General features: G+C 36.4%; 1 protein-coding gene across 11 annotated transcripts in view; it reads left to right on the forward strand.

Moving 5' to 3' along the window:
* Nucleotides 1-19,132, forward strand: part of SLC4A4 (solute carrier family 4 member 4) — a 348,583-nt gene that overhangs the window by 317,466 nt on the left and 11,985 nt on the right. For all 11 annotated transcript variants that reach the window (XM_033105862.1, XM_033105858.1, XM_033105861.1 and 8 more), the window contains 3 exons: nucleotides 7,529-7,707; nucleotides 8,823-8,895; nucleotides 16,757-16,825. In XM_033105862.1, the coding sequence (XP_032961753.1) occupies nucleotides 7,529-7,707; nucleotides 8,823-8,895; nucleotides 16,757-16,825 (321 nt within the window). The remainder of the gene's footprint in view (nucleotides 1-7,528; nucleotides 7,708-8,822; nucleotides 8,896-16,756; nucleotides 16,826-19,132) is intronic.

Here is a 19,132-nt window from a genome sequence, read left to right on the forward strand (position 1 = left end):
TCAGTCCCTAATTTCTTTATTATTCTTACACGCTTTTATTTATTATTTTATATATATTGCGGGTTTGATTCTGAACTTTGTTTTCTTTGCTTACTCTTACTTCTGGTATCTGGTATCTTTTTCCTTATGTATTTAGTGCTGCTTTTTTTTTTTTTTTTTTTTTTTTTTTTTTGTGAGTTAATCTTCCTATGCATGTGCTTCAGAGAAGATTTTATTTGCTTCTGGAAAGTATAGGAGAGTCCAACCAACCCAGTAATACGTTATTTTTATTTATTCCTATAAAAATAGTTTATTTTGGAAAGTTTTAAACATATATAAAGTAGACAGAATGGTATAATTAAGATATGTATCAACCACCTTTCACAATTATCAACTCATGTCCAATCTTATATCATTTAAAATCCCCATTACCTTATTCCTTTCGTATAATACTTTGAAGTAAATATAGACACATTTCATATTATCTATAACTTTTAGAGAGTATGTACTTCTAAAGATGAGATCTCTTTTTAAAACCACGACTATGGTACCATTATCAGTCTAAAAGAAGTTAACAGAATTCCTTAATATCAAATATCCAGTCAATATTTAAATTTCTGAATGTGCCATAAATATAATAAACTTTAAAATATAATTTATTTGTTTAAATCAGGATCCAAATAAAGTTTAAACAATATTATCTTAAATCTTTTAAAAACTTTTAATTCAAAGATTTTCCCCTCTAGCAATCTGTTTTCCCTTATTATTTGTTGAGAACCACCAGATTGTCTTTCCATTTATGTTTTACTATATAATAAACCACCTGAAAACTTAGCAACTTGAAACAATAATTTATTATCATCTTTCATGTTTCTTTGGGTTGACAGGGCTAAGGTGAATGCTTCTTGCTTGAGGTCTGTCCTGCAGTGGCAATTAGTAATGGGTGGGGTCACTGTCATCTGAAAGGTAAATGGACTAATTGTCCAAGATCACAAATGTCCTTCACTCACATGTCTCACATATCTAATACCTTGATATCCCTTGGTATGTTTGTCTGTCTGTCTCTTCCTCTCTCTTATCTGTCACCTGGCATCTCATTCTCCAGAGCCTTTCCATGTGGGTTAGGCTTCTTGCAGCATGGCAGTTTTGACTTATTTGCACTTGTTCCATGGCACCTGACTTCTAAGAATTAAGTAGGGGACGATGCTAGGCCATTTCATAGTTATACATGCCGCTGTCTCAGCTTTACTTCTTTACTGTGCCACACACAGTTCACTAGTCAAAATAGTCACAGGGCCAGCCTCCATTCAAGGGGGTGAAGAAGAACCCCACTATTTGATGAAGAAATGGCAATTTTACATTGTAGAAAAATATGTAGGATAGGAGATATTTTTCCAGCCATTTTGGTAAATAAAATCTGCCATATTTATGCTGAAGAATTTCATAACCTAGATCTTGGTGATTGCTTCCCTGTGGTGTCATTTAGTATGTGTTTGTAATATGAATATCAGCCCCAAACCCAGTTGTCAGTTTATGGTTAGGAATATCATTGGAGAATATTTTTTCTTTTCTTATGGCTTTGCATCTAGTGGCAAGGCCAGGAGAAGCATGTATCCTCACTGGCTTTCTTTGTAGGGTGGTATTTTTTGTGTTGTTTTTTTTTTTTTTTCCTGGTTGACCAACTGAGTATGCTGTGTTTAGAATATCTTACTTTTATTTCAGGGGCTGTCTTCATCTATACCCTTTGCCCATATCCCTAGGATTGGTCCCCTGTCTCCAGAGTTCAGATAGTCATTCTAGTCCAGGGCTTATACCCCCCAAGGATTTGCATGGTCTCTCAGGGCAGGCCCAGACTCCAGGGCTTACTGACCCTGTAGATTTACTCTTTCTTGCTGCCACAGTTTTTTTGTATCCAGTTATTTCTCTTACTTTCCAGCAGATAAGCCATGATTTTTTATAAGATATTTTCTGTATTTTGTTGAACATTTTCAGGTGTTCCATACTGAGAGGGGTTTCAGTGTTGATTTAGTTTGAAAGGCTGTGAATGGATGTTAACTAATATCTTTTATTCTGAAAACATTTAGAAACATATTCTTAGTTTTGTTATATAGTTGGCCAGATTTGCTACGTGTCTTTGGAGGTAAATGCCTGTTACTTTTTGCTTGTTAACTTGTTAAGTTTTCTTATTAATAAAATTCAGAATTTCAAATTTAGGAAATTTAAGATTGATAAAATATAGAATTTTTAAATTCCCTGTAGAAAATATTAGAAAATCAAGGCATATTAGGAGTTGAATATATAAAAAGTAAGTTTTTTATGACTTTTGGAATTGCTTATTTGAAATCATTCCTTTGAATGACAATAGTTACAGAAGAAGTGCCAGTCTTTTGGCACAAATCTAATGATACCAATGGAGATATCTTCATGAATTAAAGGCTTTTCACTCTGGATATTGTTTTGTTCACATTTTGTTAGGAAAAGAGGCTGTGGAATGTGAAAATTGGAGATACTGTCTAAAATTATAAAGGGCCCTGACTGCCATGAAATTGATTCAAAAGAGAAACCTGAAACAGTGAGAGAGATGGAGGCATTGTGATATTAAAAGCAGCATGTTTTTGGGTGGCATTTGCATTGGCTCTGTGTCAAGTGGCCCTGGCTGGCTGATTGCTCTTTTTGGGATGGGATCCACCTTTCCACTCTGCTGAACAGTTCCGTATTGATGTAGGAATGCCAAGGCACTTGGCTTTTTTTGGCCATCATTTTGGTTAGTTATATCCCACATTATCCCTGCAGAGCACTCAAAAGCAAACCAGATTCAGCAAGGTCATGACTTCTTCAAGGTCATTCTCCAAGTTTGCAGAAGCAGGAAGAGTGTCTGAATGTCAGATTGCAAAGCAAGGGATACTTGTCACTAGGAAAGTGATTTTAAGCGTATAAATAGAGTATGGGAGGGAAAAATAGTTTAGGATAGGTATAAAGAAACAGATTTTAGGTGATTGTAACAATACATTTTTTCTGATGTCCTCTATGGTAAAATCCTTAATTTAAGTGCATTTTCTTGGATAATTCCAAAACTTGCCTTGCTTTTCTTTTTTCTTTTTATTTCTGCTATCATAAAATTAGGTCCAGTCCTTTTATTTTATTTCTAGACTATTCTAATGGTTTAGCCATGAGTTAATAACCAGTCTCTCTTCATTCTAAAAGCACTCATTTTTTGGTAAAGCATTGTTCTTTTATGTTAGTCCTTCATTTCTAAACCTTTACACTTTGGCCTCTAAATCTTTGGCCCTTGAAGAATGTCCATTTGCCTTAGCCTGGGGTTTAAGTTTCTTTGTGATACGATCTCAACCTGAATTGGAAGTGAGTCTCTCCGTATACTATACAATGCTCCGGTCAAATGAGTTATTCGTTTCTCCTCAAATCCGGCTTTCTTCTGCTAGTTACTCTAACTCTCCACTCCTAAATGATTACCACTTATCAAAATCCTCCCCATTCTTTAAGATCCTCCAAAAATAAAAATTTGTCAGTGTAGCCTTCACTCCTAATGTAATTTCTATTATTCTTTTTTTTGCTCTTAGTAAATTTGCATTACTCTGTGACACTGGTCTCATGACGTCTCATGTGCCTCCAGTCATGACCATTTCCAGTACATCCTCTACAAGCCAACAAACCCATCCTTCAAAACAGAAATCTGATTATATCACTTGCCTGCTTAAAACCGTTCAGTGTCTTCCTATTGTATTTGTAGTAAAAATTTCCAAAGCTTTTAACGAAACATCAAAGTTTTTAACTTTTCTCACCTATTTCCTACCTTTCCCCTCTCTTCCTATGCACCAACTCTATTTCGTTTTCTCTAAATGGCAGCTTATTTGCCTAGATTTTTTCTCCACTTCCCATATCTTGTCCCCCAGCTGGTGGTTATGGCTCCCATTTTAGGACTTAGCTTACATACGACCTCTTATGCAAACCACCCCTGACTTTGGGCTGAGTTGGGTACCCTTCCTGGATGTTCCCATGGCACCCAAACTCACCCTTCCTGTAGACCTTTAACACTGTGGTATTGTGAGTATTTGTTGATTTGTACCCCTCTGCCACTACACTAGAAACCACTTGAGGGCAAGGACTGTGTATCGTCTATGATTTTACTCCTAGGGTCTAGAGAGTGCCATTGCCATTGAAGGAACATTCATTTGCCCAGCAGACATTATTCAGAGTGTCGCCTCTGTGTTGGGCACTGTGCCACGCGATGGGGTTTCAGTGGGGAAGAGAAACACGTCGGCCCTACCCTCGTAGAACCTGATTGCATTAAAATAATCATGCAAAATACGACCCTGCAAATGTGTCTGGTGCTGGGACGGAGAGGTGATGGTTTTAGAGTCTGTAAGAGAGGGTTTGTCCTAGTCCAGGAGGTACAGAGAGTTCCCCAAGGCAGTGGCACTGAGGTCTAAAGCATTAATAGGAATTAGCAGACGGAAGCAGGGTGGGAAAAGTGTTTCATCAGGGCACAGGAATCACTGTACACACACAGGCTTTAAAGAGGAGGTAACTGGCAAGAACGAGTGCCTGAAATAATCCAGTTTGCTGCTGTAAGAGAGGGAGAGGGAACGCTATAGAGGCAGACCAGGCAGGACCTTCAGGTCACATTGATGATTTTCCTTTCCTCTCAAAAGTATCAGGAAGTCTCAGTGTAATTGAGGGAAAGGAAGACTTTTTGAAGGGAGTGATATCAAGAGGCACAAAGTAATTATATATACCTATAATTATTTTGTCCCAGAACATTTATTTATTTTAGTGCTTTTGAAGTTACCTTTATAATCCACTTTCTAAAATCCTCATTCTACCCTCTTTGGTATTGTGTGTGACATAAGTGACTTTTTTTTTTGCAACAGCTATTCTTTTGACCTATTGATCTGGTCAGTGTGCACATTTTTGGTTATTACAGTTTCCTTGGTGACAGGTTTGAGGATCCTGCCTATATGCCAGTACTTCTAATATGATCTTGAGTGATTTAGTCTAATTAGGGTTTAAAACTGTGATTGTTCTAGCTGTTGTTCACCCCACTTCCCTCCCCAAATGATTTACATTTCTCCAATTAACAAATAAAGTTAAAAAATTTTTTCTCGCTAATTAAGACTATGGTTATGATTCAGAAAAATGTATACATTCTAGTTGTCATTCATTTTTAATAAACCTTAATAAGAATTGACTATGTGACGTGCACTCTGCTAACATATACAGGATACAGTCAAGCTCCTGTTGTAGTCTAATGTCAAAGACAGATACATACACATCCAACTTCAAAACAGTGTGATGAGTGCCGTGATAAAGTATAAAGTGACAGGGGAATATAAAGGAGGAGATCTAACCTCACTGGACTCAACTATCTTACCTGGGCTGAAGCAGAAAAACTACCAGAAAAGGTGAAGACTGATTTAAGTTTTAAGGCTCAGTAAGACTGAGCCAAGGGAAGAAGAAGGCAGAATAGAGGTTATTTAAGGTAGGGGGTGCCGTATGGGCAAAGACACAAAAGGCATTATTAGTAAGACATATTCAAGGAATTGCATATGGCTGAAAGTGGTCATGGTACAGGATCCAAGCAGGGGAGGAAAGATGAGGTTGCAGATGTGAACGGAGCCCAGATCCTGAATGGCCTGTATGTAGTAAGGCCACAGGAGACATCCACAGGCAGGAGTGAGCAAATTCTGCGGTTTCCACCCTGAGGTGGAATCCAACCACTGTTTGCCATCTTCACTGCTACCACTCTGGTTCGAACCATCACAATCTCTCACATGGATTATGGCAATAACCTCCCAACTGGTCTTACTGTCCGTGGCCCTCCTCAGTCTGTTCTTAACACAGCAGCCATAGTGTTTTGAACATAAGCAAATCATGTCACCCCTCCATTTAAAACCCTCCAGTGGCTTCCCAGTATACTCAGTGTACAAGCCCAAGTTCTCACAGTTCTCCTTAGGGCTTGTTACTACTTAAGATACTGTATAGTTTACTTATTTATGTTGTTTATTATTGTCTTCCTCAGTAGAATGGAAACTCCATGAGTGCAGAAACTTTTGTCTGTTTTATTCGCAAGTATGTCACCAACACCTAGGACTATGGCTATTAATAAATTGGCAATCAGTATCTGTTGAAAGAATGAATGACACCCCAGATACGAGTATATTGTGATACTTGCCTCGTTAGTCACTATTGAATGAGTTTATTTCAGCCATCTCCACCCTTACCCTCCTTTCCCTGACCTTACCCCACTCCCAATTTAAACCATTATGCTCTCAGACCACTTCTGTTGAAATGAACTGGTTTAATGAATATATATTAACCTCTTTGTCTCCTGAGAAGATTTTCATTCTTAGTGAAACCTGGACTTAGTAAATATATGCTTTTCTTTCTTGTGTCAACTACCCTTGACTGTGATGAATTCTCTGAGAACATGATTAGACCCATGTGTGTGAGCCAGGAATGAAATCTGGGCTCTTCGGTTAGAAGAGAGCAGTGTTCTGACTAATTGTAACAGGATCTGAACCAAAACAGTCACTGGGTTCCTAGTGTAAATCACATTCTCATTTTTTAAAGCCAATGTCTCTATTCTCTCAGATTGGTCATATTCTGGCTCTTGGTGCTGCTGCTTTCATGCTGTGAAAATGGACTGCTCTATTTTCTCAGGCTCCATAGGGGTATTAAGCATTTGATTTCTTCACAAATAGAGCAGAGAAATATAACCATAAAATAACATTGTGGACACATTTAACAATATTTATTTAGTGAGTAAAAGAGCCAGACCTTTTGTTACATTGTCTACTCTTCCTGTCAGTAAATGTTACTGTGACCATTGGCAATGTTTGAAACCAGCCTTTGTGATTAAGGGGGTTAATTACCTTAATGACAATGTTTCATAGATAGTAAACAGTTGTTTTCGTATACTGTGAAAGGTGAGAAATGGTCTTCTACACAACATCTCCAAGTTGCTTTCAGATCTTTAGTCTGCATAGGCTGAATGCTGTCTAGGTAAACAGTGTGCTGCTCAATGGTCAAGCAGAGAAGGCATAGTGTGTGCGTGTGAAGTGCTTATCGTGCTTATGTTAACAACATCTGATACCACTACTGCTGCTGTCGCCATTTATTGAGCTCCTACTATGTAATAACCACTACCATTTAAGTTCCTACAAGAGGCTTTGCCTCTCTTACTTCATTGAATGGTCCCAGTGACTCTTCAAAGTAGACATATGTGTATCTCCATTGTTCTGATTACAAAATTGGATACAGAGAAGATACGTAATAATAAGCAAATAATGAGTAACCTGTAACAAATCAAGCTAGAGGAGGTGTTGTGTGGCTGCTTTGTGTTTCATTGCTAGGATGAAGATGAAGATGATAAAATCCCGTCACCCAAGGAGCTTACCTTCTAATAGATATTTTTATCAAGTAAAATGAGTTTGTTTCATTTAGTAATCTGAATTCCCATCTGGAAACCTGACTATTCATAGATAGCAATATGAGTATTTTCTCCACATGGTTTTGTTACCTCTTCCTATAGAAAGGAGCTGGGTATCACCTGGATCTCTTTTGGGTGGCCGTCCTCATGGTGGTGTGCTCCTTCATGGCTCTTCCGTGGTATGTGGCTGCGACTGTCATCTCCATTGCCCACATCGACAGTTTGAAGATGGAGACAGAGACTTCTGCACCTGGAGAACAACCAAAGTTCCTCGGAGTGAGGTATGTTAAGTCAGAGGAAACTGGCTTTATAAAACACATCATGACAATCCATGTGTCAGTTACCAGGAAATGGGCAGATATGAAGGAGAAAGGGCTGGTGATGATTAATTGATTCCTGTACTTGCTCTTCTAGAAAGGACTAAATATTTTATCAGAGAATCTTTAATAATTCTTTGAGTACACTTCTTATGATACATAAATTTCCTTTGATTAATAAAAGGCTAAATGATACAATATAAAATTTCAAACAGGTCATTCACTTTTTTTCAACATGCAGGTCCTTTTGGTGCTGTGGTACTTACTCAGTCACAATCACCTTTAAAGGCCAAACCCTTTAATCTTTCAGCTCCGTTGAGACTCCCTAAAACTCTTGAATCTGCCTATGATTTTAAGATTCTATGAAGAGAAAGTAATCCTTATTTTCCAGTTCATTTTCTGTCCCCACAAGCATTGAGAAACTTTGATCTCCAGCTGTGAAATTTGGGTAGCCATGAAGGGCTGTGTAAGACTGTTATACGCTGTTGCATATTTTTGCAGCCAACACTGCTCCTGAGTGCTTGGGTGACTAGCTCACACGACAGAGCCATCGTTTCCCACGCCACTACAGTGGGTGATTCTTTCTTGGGGGCCAGAGGAGGAGGTGTTGCATGGGAATCATATTTGTTAAAAAGCACTTTTGTTGTTATAGATTTGGAAATTAGGCTGACGGGATTTATTGCACTTATGAAAATTCCCTGAGCTGTTTATTAATTAGAATGTGAGACAATACAATATCTGTCTACTGTGAAAGAAGGTATAATTACACAACAGTTCAAGTTGTTTAAAAAATAAATGCTCCAAAGAGGCCAGTTCTTGATGGACCAAGAGCAAGTGATTTTGTTTTCTTTCTTGATTCTAAAAGGAACAAAGGATTTAGCAGGATCAGTTTTCTCTTGATGAATTCAAATCACATATTGCAATAGTTTTAAGAGAATTTCATAATTATGTTTAGCTTATATGCTGTCCTGGAGTATTAGTTAAATATGATAACACCTTTGCTGTTATAGAAGGTGAGAAGACAAGAGCATGTTTATGAAAACAAGAAGTAGATTGGTAATCTTTTGATTTGGTTTCAGGGAACAAAGAGTCACTGGAATCCTTGTGTTTATTCTGACTGGTCTGTCAGTCTTTATGGCTCCCATCTTGAAGGTAAATATGTGAAATAATCACCTCTTCCTTCTCAGAATACTGACAGATAATTGGATATGTGAAGAGCAGAATTCCTTATGAACTATCTGCGGGATTCTTATCAGTTCTAAAACACACAGAAGCAGGGCTCAGGCAGAATGAGGACTTTAGAAAACTTTTATCTTGACTTTCTTCTCACTCCTTTACTCCTGTTATTATTATTACAGTTATTTGGTTGAACCATATTAAATTGCCAATATTCAAATTTTTTAACCTATGAAAATGGCAATTTCACACAGTTCAACCTAACTGATATCCCCTCTACCCCACATTTAAAAAAAATTGTTTTAAATATTTGAAAACATTTTTTCAGTTAAAGTTGACATACAATATTACATTAATTTCAGGTATTCAATAGTGATTAGGCATTTACATAACTTACAAAGTGATTATCCTAATAAGTCTAGTACCCATCTGAGACTGTACATAGTTATTACAATATTATTGATTATATTCCCGATGCTGTACTTTACATCCCTATGACTGTTTTTATATCTGGCAATTTTATTTTATTTCCCTAGTCTCCTTACATCCTTTTTTCCCATCACTTTCCATTAACTTGTCCCTAAATCCTACCTCCTCCGTACCATATTAGAATCCTGGATTACATGAGTGACAGAATTATCATTTTGCAAATTTTCTCATATTCTTAATTATTGCTGATTGTGTTTCTATTTTCTTTGACTAAGAAGGCCTAATATCCACAAAGGGTGAATAGAGTAAAATTACTGATTTATAATTAGAAAACTTAGAATTGAACTTTTGAAGAAGAAAAATGATATGGTAGATTATTCAGAAAGTTAGGAGTCAATGTAAAAATTTGATTGATGGAGTGCATATGTAAGTACAGAGGGTGCCAAAAAATGTATACACATTTTAAGAAAGGAAAAAACTGTATTAAAATTGTAATACTCAATATATACCTATAACAAAGTTGAACACAAGTCACATTTGACTCCTACAATTACAAGAGGTGCTGAAAGTGGTTACCATCAGCGTAATTTTAATACAGTTTTTTCCTTTCTTAAAATGTGTATACATTTTTTGGCATCCTGTGTATATAAATATAAACTACATGTGAATGCCTATTTAGAAGCTGAACTAGGACTAAAACTAGTCAATTAGTATGTACGTGTCATGAAGCTCCCAGTTTCCTTTTGTGACACAAGGACTTTATTTTCCTTTTCTATTATATAAACAATAATAGCTAGTTATTGATATTTTTTGTATCTTAATGCTTTGCACCAAATATAAAGCACAAAAGATCGCCTATAGACCTAAAGTCTGTAAACAACCACTGTTACCAATATCCTTCCAAATTTTTCTCTGAAAATGTTCGTTTATTTTTGAACAATTCTAATTTTTAAGGTTTTTAAAATGCTTATTTAATCACACAAGTAATGGAGCAGAACAGTCTTGTAAAGAATTCGAACAATACGGAAGGACAGAGAGTGAAAGGCAAAAGCCCTCCATTTCTCTCAAGTTAGCACATTTATGTGTTCAATTGCAAATCAGATGATTTTGAGGAAAAATAGAACTGCAATTTCCATTTTCTGACTTTGCCTTCAGCGTGTTTAGATGAATGCACCCATTATGCACAAAATACCTGGTAAACAGTTAAAATATTTAAATATTCATCTTTCATCCTTGGTTTCCGCAATGTCAGTTAACTGGTTTAATTCCTTTCTAACTGCAATCATGAAGGAATATGTATCTCATGTAACACATAGGTTAGTAAAATAACCTCAAAGAAGTCATTTCTGGTTACATGGAGAGGACCTTACAAATTTTAATGTTCTTCGAGGACAGAGAGAAATCTATTGTTGCCTTTGCCAGTACACAGCAAGTTGTGCGGTAGGTTTGACGTTGTACATCAGCTGGTGGAAAAATCTAATGACAAGCTTTTTACCACACAGGCAGTCGGACACCATCTGGAGAGATCAGTTTTTAGAGAAGTCATTGCAAGCAGTTATGACCCCCTGTTGTGGGAGGCTGTACTGGGAATGAATTTGACCCTGGGTCCCCTGGAGGTGGGCTTGAATGACACACTGCAAAGTTTCTTTTATGGGGTCTCTTTGTGCTTAGCCACTAGCAAGGGATAATAGAGATCTTTCCATCAGTTCAAAGTTACTCATCACCCTCCACCCATTATTTTATTTTATTTTTATGTTATTTCTTTTCATTTATACAGTATAAAATCCTAATAACAGAAAGTTAGATGTGTTTAAAAGCTCTTTTTTGTTGTTGATACAGCAAATTGGCCTTAGTGTTGGAGAATCTGTCAGCTGAGTAATCATGTATGATTCCAAAGGGACACAGAGAACAGATACTGCATAAATTGCTATTTTTAGGAAGAGATGCAAGACTCACATTTTGAACAACGCCTCTTCCTATTTTCTCACCTTGCACCCAAATATGGCTGCAGAGGAGATAAAGCTGAAAGCCCTTTTGTCTTTCTTTTACAATGATTCATTTTGCCCCTGATGTGCAAAGCACTGTAGTATCTTCAGGAACAGATCAGAATATAGAGAAAGGAGAAAGAGAGATGTAAGGGATCAGTGAGCATGAGCTTGTTTTTCCTTTGACCTTCCTGAAGTAATCCATGCTTTGGCTCACCCTCATTCAGCTGCTGGCAGCCATTATTGTGGCCATTTCTACCTCATCACTTTGGGTCAATACAAAGAATCATTGTAGGAATCAGTGGAAAAAGCAGTCCAGCAAACATTTTTGTTAGGCAAGATTTTGCTCAAAATGTGGGACATGAAATTGTTTGGTTAATGTAGTTTCCAACATATTGTGGCAACCCTAGAGTTAAAAACAAGGATAAAATAGTCTAGCATTGACTACTGCGATTCTTTCCTTAAGTTATTAAGGCTATTTCATACTTCAGGAATCATATCTGACAAAGTCAGCTAATTTTAGATCATGTGTCTTTATCATTAAAGTTTGGTAAGTTGTATGCATTCACCACAAACCCCTTGTAGCTCATTTGAAAAGTCAATACAGGAAGAAGCAGAGGTTGAGGGTACAGTTAAACTAACACCTAAATCTAAAGTTGCGATTAAAAGTCAAGATTGACAGTTAACCTCAGAATTCAGACAGAAAAAGATGTCTGAGATTACTTGGGAGGAAGAACCATTTTTCCCCCCACCATGTGACTATATGTTTTAAAGCAACAGATGACGACTTTAGAGAATGGTCTTACTTAAGGGTCTGCCTTAAAAAGCAGATCAAATGAAGGGGATCGAGAAATGTGTGACTTTTACTTTTTAAAATGAAATAGCTCAACACCTTCCCTCCCAGCTCAATACATCTCCCAAAAGTTTCGTGGCCTCAGATGATCCTAGTAATATTCTCCCACGCATGAAGCAGTATAGGTAGTTGTTGCCTGTGCCTCCTTACACAGGTTTACTTTGAACATGAAGTTTCTGACCTCTGTTTTAATCTTTTTGCCAAAATCTGTCTTTTTACATGGAAGAATGTAGGGAATCATAGTGTACTAGCTTGAAGTTCACGAGTGTAACGCTTGACCTTAGCTGGCTACAGTCTTACATGCCTTAAATCTCACCACTGATTGAATACACAACTGTTGGAAAGCAGGCATCACTGGCTTCCCAGGCTGGTTAAACAGTTTAGATCTGTTTCTGTAGCAGAACATTGCCTGGTAAGCTAGTGTTCTGTATTGGGAGACTTGGGGAAACAAAAAGAGCAGCAAAAAGAGGAAATGTAATTCCTTGAACTTTTTTCATTCTTTAGACAAGCCTAAAGAAATAAAGATCATGTAAAGTTCACTGCTACTTCTGTTACCTTTGCTTGATGTAGTTTAACATGACGAGTGGCCACCATTTATCTTTCAGATTTGTTTATTGGTCTAAAATGTGGAGGATAGCGTTTAATTTGTATGAGGCTAACATTGGTTGACCTCCTACAATAATGCCACACACTCTGCCCATTAACAGGGAAGCAAAGAGAAATGAGAGGGATGATGATAAAGATGATAATGATGGTGGTGAATGATAAGGATGGTGAGTGTAATAGAAGCTCCCATTTATTGAGCTTGGCATTGGACTAAAGGCTCTGCACCAAGTTTTAAAATTTAGTTCTCCAGTAACACCTACAAAAATATATTAATAATTCTGTTTATTTCACAGATAAGAACAATTATGAATAACTTGCCAGATCACAAAGTTCTTAAATGGTAGAGCCAAGATTTGAACTCAGGCAGTTCTGGCTCCAAAGCCTGATTTCAGATCCATCACGGTATACCGCCTTTTAAAATAAAACAGTATTTGGCATCAAAGAATTCATTCACTTTGATTTCCCAGGAGATGATCTTTCCCAGCCTCTTTGATCCACCAGTTCTCTTATGTAGAGAGAAATGTGGCATTTTTTGTCCTCATCACGCTGCACTCCACGGTTTCTTCAGTGACTTAGGGACCAGATTGCAAGTCAGCAGCTTTCTTATGAGCCCAGATTTTTATGGCTTAAGAGCATTAGGATGTTATTTTAATAACATGTTCCTGAAGACAGCTGTTACAGTTGAAAGGGCAATATTGTAGAGCTTAAATAAAACTAAGGCTTCAAATCTGACCTTTGCAGACATCCTTACTCCTGCCACCTTTGCTCCCACCATGGAAGGACCAAGGAGAATTGTGCTTTGCAGTTGCAGGCTTTTGACTTGCCAGTAAAGGTCCTGATAATAATAATGACATCCATACCACATTTATCATTTATTGAGTATCTGTTATGAGCCAGGCTCTGAACTAGGTGTTTTGTGCTATGTAATCCTTATCATAACCACTACATAGATGAGAGTACTGAGGATAGAGGAAGTTGATCATTTTCTCTGGGTTCCACAACAGGTAAACCAGATTGGAACCCATGTCTGTCTGACTTTTGTGCACATGCTCTTAATTGGGACCTGATTTTGGCTTTTACACACACACACACACACACATACACCCTCCCTCCCTCCCTCCCTCCCTCCCTCCCTCCCTCTCTCTCTCTCTCTCTCTCTCTCTCTCTCTCTCTCTCTCTCTCTCTGTTATTCTGCTAGGAGGCCTCACTCCTGTACTGAAATCTGTGCTGAGGATAATTACAGGGTACCTTTCTTATTAAACTCTCCCTTTTTGCATTTTTCCTTATGGGAATCATCTAATGCTATTAGAAAATCAAAGGGAAGGGTAAGTGAAAAAGAGTGGAATGACAGTCACCACAATTTGAAAAATTCAGTGACACAGTCTGAATGTGTTCATCTTCATTGACTTCACCTCAGTTTCATTATTCTATCTCGTTGTAGGACCAAGCACTTAGTTTTTTCCATTTTAATGTTCATTAAAAGCATAGTAATATTTATTTGTAATTATAGTTTTTGGCTTCTTGGGTATGATTGATTATTTATATAATTTACTTTGCATAATTTTATCATTTGGAAATTCTTCATATGCCTATGAACCTAGTATACCTTTGTGTTTTTTATGTTTTAATTTCTTCTGTCTTGCTTTGGAAAAATGTCTATTTGCTATTACTATGGATATTATATTATTTTAACTTAAAATTGGATCCCATCTTTTAAAAACACATTCTTCTTTTCCTTCCTTTGGGAAATTTCTATTGTGATGAATTTTTAAAGGTTGACCTTCTGATGAGACTCATGAACCAAATCCAATAAAAAATATCCTCTAACCCAGTATTTCTTTTAAATTTCACCAAGATTTCTAAACCGGAAGGTTTTTATTGAGACACTGCATTATCATAAAGAAAATGGTGAATTTCCTAAGACATTTGTATCAAATTGAAGTTAGCTAAAAATCTAATTAATAGCCTTTCTTGTATATACTGTTTCCATTTCACTGAAGAATATTTTTTAACATCTTCGGATCTAAAGCTATTTTCCTATCCGTACCCCATGCCATTCCAAGCTAATAGTGACTTCTGATTATATTTTGTGGTAGATTCAGCAAGATCTGTCATCATAAGTTCAGAGAGGATAGACCTAAACATCAAGGCACAACTTCCTTTCACCTTGGCGTTAGAAGTACATTAGAGAAAATATTAGCCAAGCTTAGGTAGGTGTGGGGTGGAGATAAGGCCGGGATCACCTTTGTGATTACTTTCTTTCAAGCCAGAAAAACACTTTACGCAGATTAAAAAGTAACTACTACAGTTTCTAAATAGTTTCCCATGAACTATACTTCTCTTTCCTGCTTCCACCATGCTTTTCTTCCCAAGAAATTAGAAATAAATTGACAAGAAAGAATTTATCCTATATTAAGGTAAAATGGAAGTGCCCTGGCCTGTAGAAGATATTTTAAAAACTTATGAAGTGAGTCAAAGATATGATATGGTCCCTTTGTTAATTTTATTTTTTGGTACATTCGTACTGGGGAATCATAGGAAATGGAAGCATGCACTTTCTAAAAGAAACAAAGGCACTTGTCAGAACTCCAGTGGTTTGAACGTGATGTGTTCACCTCTTTGTGGTGACTCTTGGCAATTGCAGCACACACGGCTTCCCCACCACTCGCACCATCTTTCCCACCTCCTTCAACACTCAATGTCATTTATTTTTCTCTGAGCTCAAGATCAAATTACCTATGTTTAAAATGTTAGTCTTTTTTTAGACGCATGTGATGTTTTATATAAATAAGTATATTTATTCATATTATTAAATTATATTTAACAATTTCTATAGCTAACCAATAACAATTGGAGACAGTCGTGACATTTTGGAATTTATTATTTTCCCCAGTAACAGCCAAAAGCTTCAACTACAGAGCTATGTAAGGTAATCACAAGGAAAAGCTGATAGAAATGGTGCTTCACTTAATACATACAATAGTTCTTTAAAAATTACTCTATATAAAGTCATACTGTTTTCTGGCTATAATAGCCTCCTTTATGTAGATTTGATAAGACTGGACTTGATTGCGGTTTTAGTATTTTAGCTTTGAAAACTCCTGAAATTACTTGAACTTCTTTCCAAAATGCAAGCTTGAGAACCTTTTGTAGTTCAGATAGAAGACGTCCCAGAAACAGAGTCATCCTTGATTTGCTTAGTTTCTGCAGTGGTAGGAACATTTCAAAGGTCTAGGAATAGATAAAACTTATGAATATCACATTGGAACTTCCCATTGTTAAAACACATTGTATTCATGTAAAAAGCAATTTTGCTAATTAAAACATGAAGTGTATTAATTCCGTTTTTAAAGTTGTGTATTAATTCATGTGTGTAATTAATTGCTGCCAGATGCTAGATGCTCCTTTCAAGCAGTGTTCTCATTAGTTAGTTCTTTTAATATTCCTGAGAGGAAGAAAGGGACAGTCGTTTGATGTTTTTTTAATTGAAGGAAGCATTTAAATACCAAGCTGATAGATCATTTGATGAAAATTATTAGGGAAATATCAACAGACTTGGTAAAAGAACTTGGTCTCAGGAGTGAGGTGACCCCTTTCTCTCTCTTTGTCCCTCACAGTCCATGCAAGTGTCGGGTTTTATAGTCATTTCTTTTAAGGTGAAAGGGAAACAGAAACTTCTATCCCAATTAAAAAAAAAAGTTATTATTAAGGTCATGCATGCTTATTATAAAAAAATGCAAACTGGCATCAAATGAAAATTGAAAGTCTCCTTCATCCACCTTCGTTTATTTCCAGTACAAAGGATTTAGAAGTTTATCAATGATGAGTAAAGCACACTGACTAGAGATCACTACATTATGTCCTGTATTTAGTTTCAGATTTAGCTTTTAAACTATGCCTCTCCATTACTGTTGTTGTTATTATTATTGTTTTAAACCTTTCTCCAATTTTTTGTCCTTCCTAGTTTATCCCCATGCCTGTACTCTATGGCGTGTTCCTGTATATGGGGGTAGCATCACTTAATGGTGTCCAGGTAAGTATTCCATAGCAATCTAAATATCGTCATATTTTTCTAGTAGTAAGGCTAGCCCAGTAATAGATCTTTGAAGAAAAGTACTAATTATTTGCCAAGTTCTTAAAGTACATTTGTTTTCTTTTTTTTATTAGTTTTAGGTATGCAAAACAACATAGTGATTAGACATTTATATACCTCACAGAGTAAAAACCCCAATAAGTCTATTACCCATCTGACACTGTACAGAGTTATTAGAATATTATTGACTATATTCCCTATGCTGTACCATATATCCCCATGACTATTTTTTAAATTATAGTTGACATTCAATATTATTTTATATTAGTTTCAGGTGTACAGCATAGTGGTTAGACATTTATATAATTTATTCAATGATCCCCCTGATAAGTCTGTACGCACCTGACACAATACGTAGTTATTACAATATTGTTGACTGTATTCCCCATACTGTACTTGACATCCCCATGACTCTTGTGTAACTACCAATTGATACTTCTTAATCCCTTCACCTTTCTCACTGAGCCCCCCCAACCCCCTCCCATCTAGTAACCATCAGTTTGTTCGCTGTATCTGTGGTCTGTTTCTATTTTGTTTGTTCTTTTTTTTTTTTGTCCTTTAGATTCCACATGTAAGTGAGATTTTGTGGTATTTGTCTTTCTTAGGCTGACTTATTTCATTTAGCATAATACCCTCTAGGTCCATTCATGTTGTTGCAAATGGTAAGATTTCATTCTTTTTTATGGTAAAGTAATATTCCATTGTATATATGTACCACAATTTCCTTATTTAATCATCTATTGACAGGCGTTTTGCTTGTTTCCATATCTTGACTATTGTAAATAGCACTGTAGTGAACATGGAGTGCATATATCTCCTCGAATTAGTGTTTTGGATTTCCAAAGTGCATTTATTTTCTACTTTCTCCACCAGTCTCCTGCTTTTCGTTTTCTGATTTAATTAACAAAGTTAGCTTGTGTTAACTGAAGTTATCATACATACCCATTCTTAAAATAGTCTATTAAAGGTCATTTGACCAGGAAGGTAAGAGAGCTATGATCTACCTTCCTACTTCCTTTCCTTCTTTCCGTCTTTCCTTCCTTCCTTCCTTCCTTCCTTCCTTCCTTCCTTCCTTCCTTCCTCCCTCCCTCCCTCCCTCCCTCCCTCCTTCCTTCCTTCCTTCCTTCCTTCCTTTTTCCTTTCTTCTTTCCTTCTTTCCTTCTTTCCTTCTTTCCTTCTTTCCTTCTTTCTTTCTTTCTTTCTTTTCTTTCTTTCTTTCTTTCATGGTCTTAATAAGGAATTCTAACCCTTTTTAGTGTACTCTTTAAGATACTATTTACGCATTTGCCTTTACCCTGTACTAAGAACAGGCTATTCTTATTTGATTTGCTTTCCATATGGTTGAGATTAATGATCAAAGGTTTTAAACCAATAAAAGAATAAAGTCAGTGTGGTTTATGTGTTACTTTTGTCAAAATCTTCAGCTATTCACAACTTTTGTTGGGGGTAAAACTGGCCCCCTTTTTAAAAAATCATTAGGGAAAACTTTGTAAGGCACTTTGTCTTTCAACTGAGGTTTAATTTAATTTGCACCAGGAAACTGGAAGTACTTCTGCTGCTTTCTGGCACCTTGTTAATTGTAGCCTTATTTAGCACTTAGTAATGTTTTAATGGGAAAAGACTGCATGTTCTGTGAACATCATAAGAATTTATTTAAACCTCTTCATAATAGCCCCTGCTTTCATTTATTGGATTTAGATTAATTTGGGTTTAGAGTGAGATAGAGCTGGGCAAATGGCCAGACTCCCCAAAAGAGAAAAGTCTATTTTATTTTTCCTTATTTAGGTCCACTGAATAGAGTTCTTCACCATTTGGGTAATTGTTACAAAACACAAGGTGGTTCTTCATAGATTAGACTAGATGAATATGAATGTGGGTTTATTTGTTCTCATGAAACTTTTGGGAGGAGAAATGTGTAAAAATATTTCATTCATACCTGGCATTATAAATATTCTTCATTCCTCTAAATGGAAAAATATGACCTCTAAACTAATAGTTCTTAATTTTGTTTAGCTTTAATAGGTCATTCCAGATTTTAAAAAAAAGTTGATTTTATGCATTCTAGGTGCGTAATTGACGATTGGAGCTCAGTATATATTTATTAAATTAAATAGAAGAAAAAAATCAATTTCATAATGATGGGGGTGATCCTTTGCTGAAGGGAAAGATAGTTGATTTTTAAAATTCTGCAGTGCTGTTGTCCCTATGTTTTCTCTCTTTCTTACTTTTCTCTTGATTTTCCCCTTT

The sequence above is a fragment of the Rhinolophus ferrumequinum genome, chromosome 5 (assembly GCF_004115265.2).
Source record: "Rhinolophus ferrumequinum isolate MPI-CBG mRhiFer1 chromosome 5, mRhiFer1_v1.p, whole genome shotgun sequence".
Taxonomy (NCBI): domain Eukaryota; kingdom Metazoa; phylum Chordata; class Mammalia; order Chiroptera; family Rhinolophidae; genus Rhinolophus; species Rhinolophus ferrumequinum.